The sequence below is a fragment of the Rhinolophus sinicus genome, chromosome X, assembly GCF_036562045.2.
Source record: "Rhinolophus sinicus isolate RSC01 chromosome X, ASM3656204v1, whole genome shotgun sequence".
In the NCBI taxonomy this organism is placed as follows: domain Eukaryota; kingdom Metazoa; phylum Chordata; class Mammalia; order Chiroptera; family Rhinolophidae; genus Rhinolophus; species Rhinolophus sinicus.
This window is the reverse complement of record NC_133768.1, coordinates 2,015,825-2,028,521: the sequence shown is the minus strand read 5'-3', so window position 1 is coordinate 2,028,521 and position 12,697 is coordinate 2,015,825. Positions and strand designations below refer to the sequence as shown.

Here is a 12,697-nt window from a genome sequence, read left to right as displayed (position 1 = left end):
TATTTACATTTCACTTCTTCGCTGCTCACCATTTGATGGAGGATCAGGCAATGGCAAACAAAAATAAAGTCCCAAGGATTTGTGTGTAAAAGTGTTTATGTAAATGTCAGTCGCATAAGTATCAGTATAAGTAAGCCTCACCAAATATACTAATTGTCTTTATGAGCTATAAAAATATTCACTAACACAATAGAAGAAACTTAAATTTTAAAAATTAGACTAATCAGGACATTCTTAGAGTATAATTCTATAATGGTTAGTCCTGTAGTCGGGGGGAAACACCTATTGTCTAGGTGAACTACACAGGCTAGCAGAATAGAAGAAATTCAATTTATTCAATAATGAAATGCCATTTTTGTAACAAGGAGTTGAGTTTTAAAAGTTTAGCTATTAGATTTTAGTCTGCCATTGTCAGCTGGGTTCAAACCCAATTTAACACATATAGAATTTGAAAAATCATCTTTGTTTTCATTGTTATAATGATTTATGCTATAGTGATTAAATAGATTGCTAATTTAAATTTTACTCCTTTTTCTTGGGGAATTCTAATCTGCAGTCACTGTTTTAGATGGAAATAACTCATCTACATAGTATAAAGTGTCAGCTATAAAAGTTAGAGCTTAACACACCTGCTCTACCTACATAGCAAGGATTTCCTCACAGGTCCTTAAGAAAACCTAGAGTGAACTTTCAAGAGTTGCTCTTTTTGGAAGACTTAAAAAGAAACTGGAGAAATAAATGCATATATGTAATCAGATTTCCATATGTAGACTATAAGTCAAATTATTGTGTGGCTAAAAACATTAACTCAGTCAAATCTGCCATATGTGTCCAAAACTGATATAAATAATTTATTTTCTGAGATTAGTTCTTACCCTAGAATGCTATAGTTTGGACTATGCAATCAAATTTCCTGGGTTCAAATCCAAGGTTTATAACTTATGGCTATAGAATCTTTATTCTCTTCAAATCAAACTTTCCTTACTAACAAAACGGGAGTAATGGAATGCACTAGCGCCACGAGGAGGCTGCTTTGAGAATTAAATAATATAAAATGTTTATAACCTAATGACATTTAGTAAATACTCAAAAGAATATTAGCTATTCTTTTCATCTGGATTAGTGATAATATACAAGATTTAAAAATTCCTCAAGTGGCTCAAATGCTGGGCTCTTCATTAATATCTGTACTTTTACTTTTAATATAATTTTTTAAAGTATTAAGGTAGTTCACATACAGCTAAAAAGTTTATTACCTGTAAGTGCTGAAAAGGCTGCATGACAAAGATGAAAATGACCTGATCTCTTCCCCCAAAATTCATGGCTCTTGCATCACAACAATGCACCAGCTCACACTGCACTGTCTATAAGCGAGTTTTTAGCCGTTAAATGAATAAGGGTATTGGAACACCCTCCCTACTCACCTGATCTGGCCCTAATGACTGCTTTCTTTACCCAAAGATAAAGGAAATATGGAAAGGAAGACATTTTGATGACATTCAGGACATTAAGGGTAATACGACGACAGTTCTGATGGCCATTCCAGAAAAAGAGTTCCAAAATTGCTTTGAAGGGTGGACTAGGTGCTGGCATCAGTGCACAGCTTCTCAAGGGGAGTTCTTTGAAGGTGACCATAGTGATATTCAGCAATGAGGTATGTAGCACTTTTTCTAAGGTGAGTTCGTGACTTAACTGTCAGACCATGTGAGTGCTAAACGTAACAAGACTGAAAGTTTAATTTTGATTGAGAAGTCAATAAAAAATATATCAAACAACAATTTTTAGGATCACATGTCTGCCTCAACCATGCTGTTTAGGAAAATGTGGTTGCTGGAGAAATTAGAAAAGAGAAGCAACAGGAGTTTTAACAAGACATGTAACGAAATACTTAGATTCCACAGGGCCAAACCTTTGTTTACATGGACATAACAACTAAAATACATTCAATATTTATATTAACACAGTCTATGAAATAGAATTTCCATAAAATGATCTTGCCATTTAGAATTATGGAATATTTCTTTTAATGGAAGACTACTGACACTTAATAAGCATATATATTGCTCAAGAAATCAGGTACTCAAAGGAGTCCATTTTTGGTTTATTGAGTACCACATTCTACTAATTTTTTGTTTTCTGGTTATATTTTTGCTGTTTAAAATGCCTTTTCCCCCAACCAAGCATAATGCCTAGGTTGAAGAAGAATTTAATCATCTTTAGGTAATTTTAAGAACTTAAAATTAAAATGTGCCATAAAATTAAAATGTGCCATAAATGTTAGAAAAAGACTTCAAAAGCACTACTATGCTACTTCTATAATAATCTCTCTTAAAATTTCCATATGTATGTAAATAAATATCTAATAAATATAGAAAATGATTTGTACACAATAAATACTCTTTTGATTAAATTTCTCTCAATGAGAACATCTTCCTCAAATTGAGAGAAAACTGAATCTTCACATGGCAGGAGGCTCATAAATTCAAAGCAAACCAAGTTGTAATCTTCCAACATGTAGAAAAACATCAAGTTTTTAATAGCTAAGGAAGTGATTAAACTTTGCCTAAGGTACAAAATATATCAAAATTAGTTCCCGGTTGATGTGTATAATAACATTAAATGTTTCAAATAAAATAGCCTATTTAGCTCATTATTGTGAAAGACTGTCATTTTAAATTAAAAATACCAACTGGAATCTCATTCTATACAGGAGACTTTTCTCAGTTTGACAAGTACAGATGTAATATAATTGAAAGTTAAAAGTAGTTTTAAAATTTCCTAATATAGAAAACCTAGAATAATAGATTGATTATATAAAGTGGTGATTATTGCCTGTGATTATCCCTTTTAATCATAATTATATTTCTGTCTTATTCAGTTTTGGTTATGGCTTTGTGTCAAAGTGTTTCCTATCAATTCAATTAAATACCATCAAACTTGTGTTCATTAATGCACCAATTGTCAACGCAACTTGTTTGTAGATTCTGTATTTACTAATTTCCCCACTTCGTTTAAATTTGTCAACGCAAAGTCAATACTTATGTGGCCATTCACTGACATGCCTAGAGCAGCAAAAATTTTAGTTTCCTGAGATGAATGTTCCCAGATAAGGTTGAACAAAGTGATAATTTATCTTTGTATTTCAGCTCTTACACTATAAAAAGCGGCCTTTTTTTTGGTTTACTGTGTACCACGTTCTACTAATTTTGTGTTTCCTGGCTGTGATTTTGCTGTTTAAAATGCCTCCCAAGCATAGTGCTTAAGTGCTCTTAAGCAAAAGAGGCTTGGATGTGTCCTAAGTTCTTTTATGTTTGTTATATAAGCATCATTTAGGTGTGAGATATAGTACTGTTGGTCTTGGGTTCAATGTTAACAACATATATTAAATAAGTTATCTTTAAATAGAAATACCTTAAGAACAAAATAAGAGTAACAAGAAACAAAAACACCACAGGACAAAATTCTTCTTAAATCAAATTCTATTTGTGAATTCAGCAAAATAATTTCTATAAAACAAAACAGCAAAATATTTAAATAGTATAGGACAGTCTATATCTGCTCGCAGGAATATTTGGTTTTTAGACAGTTTCCAAAATATTACACACATTCAAAAATTACCAATTCTTTTTAAAATATAGTGTTAACTCACGAATTTCTCAGAATTCTGAAGCAAATGTTTATTCTAAAATAGTACTTCAGAATTATATTAACTAGCCAGAAGCTTAAGTTTTAATTAAACCCTACAACAGTAAGAGTTTTGGAATGAAAAAACTGGGACAATTCTTGCTTTCAAGTAAAATTGTGACTGAGTAGAAAATCAGCGAGACATATTGGTACTTCAGTACTTCAAAGTACTGTGAGATTCTGAAGATGTCCACTTCCTTGGGCTGCAGTAGAAGCAAAATTTTAGAAGTTTCATGTAATAAACCCTATCAAGAGACAAACCAAGCAAACCAAATACAATCTTCTATGATGCTCCACACATTCTGGCATAGCAAAATTTTGCATATTTGTTTTAAAATACTTTAAATTCCTATTATCAATACGTTCACATTCTTTATCCCTTCAAGAGACTAAACTGTCAAACATTAAATATGAATATATGTGTAACTAAAAACTGCATGTTTGTCACATTTATCCCTTATTTTATATGTACTCTAGTTACAAGAAATAAAACCTCTGGACAACATACCTGTTACTTTGGGGAAACTGCTCTGATCCAGGTAATTTTGTCCTCTTTGGCTACACAAAATTACTGTGAAGCCATGCTAAATGTTACAGCATAAGTATAGCTTTAAAGTAATCAACTTATTACCAGAATAAACAGGTAATGAAAAATATCCAGAAATAATGTTACATAACCAATTTTTCTACATCATCCATATAATTCAAAGGTTACCTACCAGCCTTACATGGCTCCTGTAATTAAGAATTAACAAGAAAACTACTGGTATGATTGATATGGATGGGCTTTCTTATGTTACCTCACTTTCTTTTTTTGGTAAAGTACTGATCCAAGTGCCATGGAGTAGACAATACTGGTTGCAGAATGCAGTGATCATTAAGAAGAAAATTATTATTTATTTTTGTAGATCTCTGCCTCTCCATCAAAAAAATCTACTTGCATAAGAATTAACAGTCAAACTTTAATATACTATATACACCTTTTCCATTTACATATTACCAGCCATTTATTATAAAACACTATATACTCTCCACTGCACATTGAACAGTTTCCCTAGTTTTAAATACTAGCTACACAGGAAAAGTTTGGATTGTAAGGCCTGAGTGCATGGTTGTAAAGAACCAGTTTATTATGGACATTTCACTGATCCTTCATTTGAGATGAGGAAACTTCTTCATTGCCTTCATCATTTTCTTGGGCTCGGTGGCCAGTTTTCTGATGGCTGTTCAAGTGAGATGCTGCTGGCCCTGTATATGGCTGTCCGTGCACATGATTATTCTGAGAGGGTGAAAGAGACCTGCATGTCAAACTTTTCACATATTAAAGTTAAAATTAAAAATGAACTAAAATTTGTCTAAATGTAGACATGTTTCTTATTTCTAGGTACTTATATTTTAAAAATACTCAAGTAGTAGTTATAAAATAATTTATAAATTGATTTCATATTTTAAGGAAAATTAAGTATCATATGGTAAAGTTTTTAAAAAATGCATACATAGGACTGTGTAGATGTCTGACCACTGCACTGTATACTGGAAGCTGAAAAATACTGAATGTCAACTATAATTTAACATATTTATCTTATCTTGTCTGTCTTTCTGTCTATCTATCTATCTATCTATCTATCTATCTATCTATCTATCTATCTATCTATCTATCTAGTCACAGGATGTGGAGTACAGCACAGGGAATAGTCAATGAAATTGTAACATCTATATACGATGTCAAAGCGGTAGTAGATTGGGGGAGGAATTATCACTTTGTGAGGGGTGTGAATGTGTGTTATTGTTCTGTAAACCTGAACCAGTGTGGTTATGATAAAATTTGATTTACCCTTCACAAAGAAATTGTTTTAAGAGTGTTTATTTCCAACTGCTCTTCTAAGAGAACTCGTTCTCCAAGTTTGGTCCTTAGACCAGCAGCAACAGCATCCCTTGGATACTTGTTACAAATACAAAATATTGCAACCCCTCCCATCCCTACTGAATCAAAAATCATGGGGGTGGAAGTTAGCAATTTCTGTTTTTAAGTGCCTTTAGATGATTCTGAGGCACATTAAATTTAAAACCACAGCCTTAAAGACCTGAGTTAGTGACATTTGTGGTTTAAACTTAGTAACACTATCTCAGAAACTTTCCCCCAAATTCTTGTTTTTGAATGAAAACTTCCATAATCTATATTTTTAAACAAATTCTTGTTTTTGAATGAAACTTTCACCATCTATGTTTTTAAAATTGACTTTTAAAAACATTTTCATTGCTAAACATTGGAGCAAAAGCAACCAAGATACTTTAAACATTTCATTGTTATTAATTTTATGTTAAAGTGAAATATATCATTTTACTAACTACAACTATTAGCACAATAAGGCAGTCTACTTCACGAAAAATACCACAGAGGTAGATCAAACATGCTCTAACATGACTCCATACTACCCACTACTCTTTTGATCATTTTGCCAAACCTATTCTAGATAACTCCTTTATTACTTTAGAGTCACTGCTGCTAAGTTACAATATATATTTTAAATATAACTAAATGCTCTTTAAAGCACAAAAATTGGTTTGAAGGCTAGATAAAAATGAAACAAACAAGCTCCTGTTTACCTGTTGATAGTGACATCCAGATGAATTAGAATATAATGGGGCATCTTCTGGTGCAGATGACTCATGTTCTTCTGTGACATCTTGGTCATCTGGTTCCTAATTTTAAATATATAAAGATATTAAGAATTTGATTATGAAAGCAACTTTAAATTTACCTTTAATGTTCTTTTCTTGAGACAAATTTTAAGAATTCACAAGGGTGACCTCTTTAACATTTTCCATTTACTGCAGATAAAATAATTTACAATTAGAGGAAAAAAATAGATTATCCTAGCTGTATGATTTTTAGTGAATTTCATGGCAATTTCTCCAAAATAACTCTGAGTTAACAAGCTCTTTTCATATAAATTGATCAACACTAAACATTACAAGCCAATAAAACTGCAACACAATTTTTTTTACACTAAGTAAACACTGGCCTATAAAATAAAAAATTACTTTTCTTTCTTCCATTTTTATCTGCTGCCCACTGGTGGCTTTTTTTACCTCCTCTGGACAGAGTTCGCAAGCTTTTGAAAGAGTCATCCTAGCACTATGTGATCTCTCTAAGAAATAGCCATTTGATGTTTCATTGCTTTGCACTGGAGGAGACCAATTGTTATAAGTGTACTGAGGATTGCCAGGGTATGGTCTTCTTTCAAGTTCATCTCCAAGCCATTCCACTGCCCAGGTCCATTTTCTTTTAAGATCTCCATTACCCTTCAAAACAGAAAAAATTATGTAAAAGAATTTAGGATAATTTTCAGTGTTAACTTAAAATACCTACTCCAAATATTCATGATTCGTTTCTTTTATATCAGTCCTTAATTGTGATTCAGATTGTTAACAAAATTGTAAGAAAAAAATTCTCACCTGTAATATTTGATAAGAAACAGGACAATTGCTAAAGAGAGCTACCATACATTTTATACATTGGTATGCTCTTTTTTGATAGTGATTCTTAGAGCGCTGGATTGTATCAAACAACCCATCTCGGTCATCTGGGATTCCTTTCAGTGCATTATGAATTCTAAAAAAGAACCAGATATAAAACTTTGTAACATCTAGTAGCTAACATTTGACTTACTATTATGTACCATTCAAAACATGTTTTGATGAAATCATCTACTCAAAATCTATTCAAGTTAGTTATCTAAGTAGGTAGCATTAGTAAATCCATATAATACATGAGAAAACAAGTACAGAAGTCAAACAGTTTGCCTAATGTCATAGAAATAGCAAGTTGCAGAGCTGACTTACAGACTGACTCAGGAGTCAGAAGTACTGAATTACTATCAACCCAAAATGATTTTGCTGTAACTTAAATGTATTATCAAATGTGAACTAAAGATACGAATACTACATTATTTTTATTAAAGTTAACCACAACTATGTCTTTATTACTGCTTCAGTTGAGAATAATTTACTTTGAGTCAGATCATTTTTTAAGATTGCATTTTTAAGAGTGTGAAGTAGGGATCTAGTGATTATGACAGTAATACAATTTGGCAGTACAAAATTAACTTGAATTCTAATCATTAGAATACACATATGGTAGTTAAAGCACTTTTCACAGCCAAGAGTATAAATTGGCTGATTTGCTAATAACTATTTCATTTTAAGTCTAGTTAAATCTCAACATAACATTTTACATAGCCAATTATTTCCTGTTGTCTTCAACATCCAATTAAAAATTATTTATGGGCCAAAACATGCCTTCTTTCTTTTGTTATCAGTACCTGTAAACAAAGTATCTAGAAAAAATTATCCTTAACAAAATTTATTTTACATAATAGAATATTATTATATCCAATAGAAAGTAAGTTGTTGTTGTTGTGTGTGTGTGTGCATGTGTGTGTTTCATAATGTAAGTTTTGTATAGAAAACACCTTTAAAAAATTTTTCAAAGACTTACCGTTTCAGACAAAAAGATAACATGCAAAGGTAGTGTTTCTCTTGAAAAACTTTTAGAATTAAAGAATATATTCTATTTTTATTCTTTAGTTTTAAATTATTATTACTGATACTTATGAATATTTCTGTGATATTACCATTAGTATAAACTGTTTTTATATGCAATTGCAATCAACATTCTTTGCTTTTCTTGTTCTGTTGCCTATAAGAGTGGTTGGCACATAGTAGATACTTTGTGAATATCACTTAAATACTGTTTCTTGAACAAAGTTTATTACAAAACATTTCAAGTTTACGCTAACAACAATATCTTACTAATTTGTTCACAAAAGCCTAATATTTTCAACGAATAATCCAGTATTTATATCTTTATTGTAGCTTTGTTGGGTGGAACAAAAAGGCTAGGATGTTTTCAATGAGTTTAAAGCACACATAAGAAAAATACATAATAAACAATAGATATATGCTTCGAAATTCTTCTAAAAAAAGAAAACAATTAGATTCCATTAAAAGAAACACATCAAAAATACAAATTCTTCATTGATACTGAAATAAGTACTGAATAATAAATGACTGTAAGTTGGAACTTGTAACATTTTTTGTTTCAAGACAGATTTGGTTAACGCTATTTTGACATTAAATGATTTTTTTGAAACCTAAATTGTGAATTAGGTGACAATTAATTTGAAAACATTACTTCAAGAAGTCTAATATTTTTAATCTCCCTGAAATTTGAGATTGAAATGATTTATCTTTAAGCAATGTATTCTACAAATTTACAAAAAAACAAGTTTATTTTCAGGTTCTTTGGCTTATTACAATGATCAATAGGTGACAATATGTATATGTATTTGTTCAGTTGACTAAAATAAACCATGATAAAATAATCCCTGTGGAGAGAAAAGTGAGGGTTCCTGGCAGAGATGGACAACTAATTCTGTATCATTGTTAGGCTGAGTTTACTGGAAAGAACACATAGAGGAATTCTGAGAGGAAGTTTGAAGGCCTATTAATAGGATAGCCTTAATTTTAAAAGTTACTCTTGACTCTTCATATACTAATAAAATTACTAACAAGCTAGGGATTATTTTTAGATAACTAAATGTTACCTAGTGTTAACTAATTAAAAACCAAGTTCAGTTGACTCTTGAACAACACAAGGGTTAGAGGCACCAAACCATTAAGCAGCAGAAAATCCATGCATAATTTCAGGCTCCTCAAAAACTTAACTAATTAATAGCATACTGTTGTGGTAGGTTTACTGATAACATAAGAAGTCAAGTCACACTTTGTAAATTGTATGTGTTATATACTATATTCTTACAATAAAGTAAGCTAGAGGAAAAATATTAAGAAAAAAATCCCTGAGGCCAGACATGTAGTGTAGGAAATTGACAACCCCTTCCCGTACAAGGTGAGGTGCCTCACAGGTTATACAAGTAAAAGGTGACTATATTCAGTACCTGCAGCTGGAAATAAACAAAAACCAGTATCATCTAGCTAGGCTGATCTCTATGAAAGAACTTGACCTTTAGCTAATTATGTCACTATCATCTCATTTGCACCGAGATTACCAGGACTCCTATCATACACCTGACACTATGAGAGCTCCATAGGAACCAAACAGGGAAGAAAAAGTGGGAAGGAGGGATAAAAAGTGCGAAGGAGGGTTCATCCCATGAACCACATCAATGGGATGTCACCAATTCCTGCCTAGTGAGGGATTAAAACCCCTGATCCAACTTCCTTAGTGTGACTGGTTCTAAGTTCACCTGCATTTTCCTCTCAAGTGTGTACTTTCATTTTTAATAAGCCATTTTCACTTTCCTGCATCTGTTGTTCTTGAATTATCATGTATGGAGACAAGAACCCTGTCACTGCTGCTCAGGATTGAGTCCTCTCTTGGACATCCCTCTGAGTGTCTGAAGACACTTGTATAAGTGGACCCACGTAGTTCAAACCCATGTTATTCAAGGGTCAACTGTACAATGTAATCCTAAAATAGTATTAATAAAAACTTCGTTATCAAAAGCATATGCTAAGTTTTCTTAATAAAAAAATTAAGTGAAAAACATTAAACAGGGAAAAAACAGCATGAAATATGAAATGAGTCTTAAAAGGATAAAAAAGATACAAAATTGTAATAGGTGAGACTTTTCATTCATTTTTAAAAATAAAACATTTAACAGACTTTCAAGAAGTAAAAGATATATTTGGCCACTGACAATTTTATTTATTTCTAGAACCTAAAAAAATGTAATTACTCTGACAGCAAAAAGTATATTCACCTGTGAGTCTGCCAGGAATCTTCAATCAGTAAAATCTGCAAAAGTAGATCCAAATATGGCCGAAGTTCATAGGTGTATGAATATGCAACCTAAAAATACAAAAGACATGGTTAAGTTATGTATTTAAAGGAAAAATGAATCAAATTACAGACAATATAAATGGAAAATGTTTATTTTCTGTTAACCTGCCAGAGAAGTTCACTGAGGACAGTAGAGGAGAACTGAGGATTCTCCCAGCAGCAAAAACGAAGCAATTTGATGGTTTCATCTGAGTTACTGCAGTCTTCAATAATTTTCTTCACATAACTTGTTCTCATAAATAAAATGTCTGCCACATTCTGTTGAATTGGCATTATAGGCTGTGATATATTAGGGTCACCAAAAGGATTGGGAAGCGGGGGATTACCTAGAACAGATTAGTTATCAATGAAAAGCCAATAGACTTCTTTATAAAATCATAATACTGAATTTTTATTTCAAAAAGTAATCAAAAAGTTTCTTATTCACAATAAATCATCCATTAAATGATCAGATACACTAAGATGGTAAGATGCAAAAACATAAATCCTGATACTGAAAATAAAAAAATCTGAAGTTAAAATTCTTAAACCAACAATTCATAAATAAGGGATTTATCACAGTAGGCAGTGATTTTTAAAAGGTCTCTTTTAAACACGTGAACAAGCGAATGGTTTAAAAATATAATATTCGTACATCAAAAGCATGAACTTTCAGACTCATTTTTCTAAATCTTCAGAATTTTAAGTACTATGGACGGCTAGCATTATTTTTAAACTACTGTAAAGAATGGAACATTCTACTTTACCATTGATTGAAGACTGCATTCTTGAGGAGACATTGCAACAGCGGATCAGCTGAGACACTACTGAGTATAACTTGCCTAATTCAGCATACTGATATTTGATTGGAGGACCTGGTCCTTCATCTAAAGATACAAGCATAAAGGTGGCAGGTACATTCAATTTTAGAAGCTGTGTCTTTTCTGCCATACCTATGATAGAAGAGAAAATAATGTGTAGGAAAAATAAAAAAACAGAAACAATTAAAATGGCAAGTGCTGCAGTAATAAAAAATTATCTAATATAGCTCCCTACAATTTTTATGATTAAAGCTCATCACTTTTGTTTAGACTGCAGAAATACAAATAGAATGCAGATAGAATAGAAAATGCATTGATTTAGTTAAATTAATTATTGTAACTGTGAAGTAGTGGTAAACCCTTGCATTCCAATTATACTTAGCTCTAAGGGAAATCAGTCTAGGAACTAGAGATACTAGTGGGGCATAGAAAGCAACTCTCATTTAAATAAGATGATAAAGGAAGAACTTAAATGAGTATTAAAAATTGTTTTGTAAATGACCATTCTCTCTTTTTCTCTCCCTAAAAAAACTTCTTGGGGGAAAAATCAAAACCCTAAATTTGCATTTTCCACTTTTCTTATTTTCCCATTCCTCATGCCCATTTAGTTTTTGTCCCAATCTTCTTGGTTTGAAGCTAAGAAACAATTCTTAAACTTACTACTTCCTCCTTTTCTGAATTCTCACTTTGGACTACCTTTCTCATTTTCTTTCTACCTCTCTTTTCTGGATACTTCTTACTTTTATTTGTGGATTCTTTTTACTAACTCTTTAAAGTTGGTGTTTTCCCAATATTTCCATTCTATGCTATCTCCTAATACTGCTTACATTCCTGTGACTAAAAATACAGTAATGGATATATTTAAGTAGATAACTCCAAACATTAGATATTTGTATCTCACTCTCAATCTATTTCTTCACTTAGATGTGAAACATATTTTTAAAATTTAACCTGCCCAGACAGATTTCTTCTCCTTAGATTTCCTCACAGAAAATAGCACCACTATTCTCTCAGTTCCTCAAGTCACACCTTAGACTTAAGTCTTAACATCTCTTAACATCTGTTACACTCCCAAATATCCAATCACTAAGTTCTGATGATTTATCTCTTATTAAAAAACAATGAATCTGTGTGTATCTCCCTTATTGCCAGTTTTCCTAATACAAGTGCAGTAATGATCTTGGTTTATCAATCTTTGTCTATAGTTCCAATACAATCCATTCACCATTGTAGCCAGTGTGATCTTTCTAAGGTAATCCTTGTTAATAATGCTATAATGACTTTTAATGCTCCCATGATAAAGTGCAGACCTTCTTACCAAACTTGCCGAAAGAGAATGATGAGA

The 12,697-nt window shown here is 31.7% G+C and overlaps 1 protein-coding gene across 6 annotated transcripts in view; it reads right to left on the bottom strand.

Moving 5' to 3' along the window:
* Positions 1-3,461: 3,461 nt before the first annotated feature.
* The window catches only part of LOC141567002 (ubiquitin carboxyl-terminal hydrolase 9X-like), a 176,955-nt gene continuing 167,719 nt past the window's right edge, over positions 3,462-12,697 (bottom strand). For 4 of the 6 annotated variants that reach the window (XM_074323490.1, XM_074323489.1, XM_074323488.1 and 1 more), the window contains 7 exons: positions 11,299-11,484; positions 10,658-10,878; positions 10,473-10,561; positions 7,144-7,300; positions 6,730-6,990; positions 6,292-6,387; positions 3,462-4,963 (listed from right to left, as the gene is read on the bottom strand). In XM_074323490.1, coding sequence (XP_074179591.1) covers positions 4,826-4,963; positions 6,292-6,387; positions 6,730-6,990; positions 7,144-7,300; positions 10,473-10,561; positions 10,658-10,878; positions 11,299-11,484 — 1,148 coding nt within the window. In that variant the 3' untranslated portion in view covers positions 3,462-4,825. The remainder of the gene's footprint in view (positions 4,964-6,291; positions 6,388-6,729; positions 6,991-7,143; positions 7,301-10,472; positions 10,562-10,657; positions 10,879-11,298; positions 11,485-12,697) is intronic. The other 2 variants (XM_074323493.1, XM_074323494.1) reach the window with 1 other exon arrangement.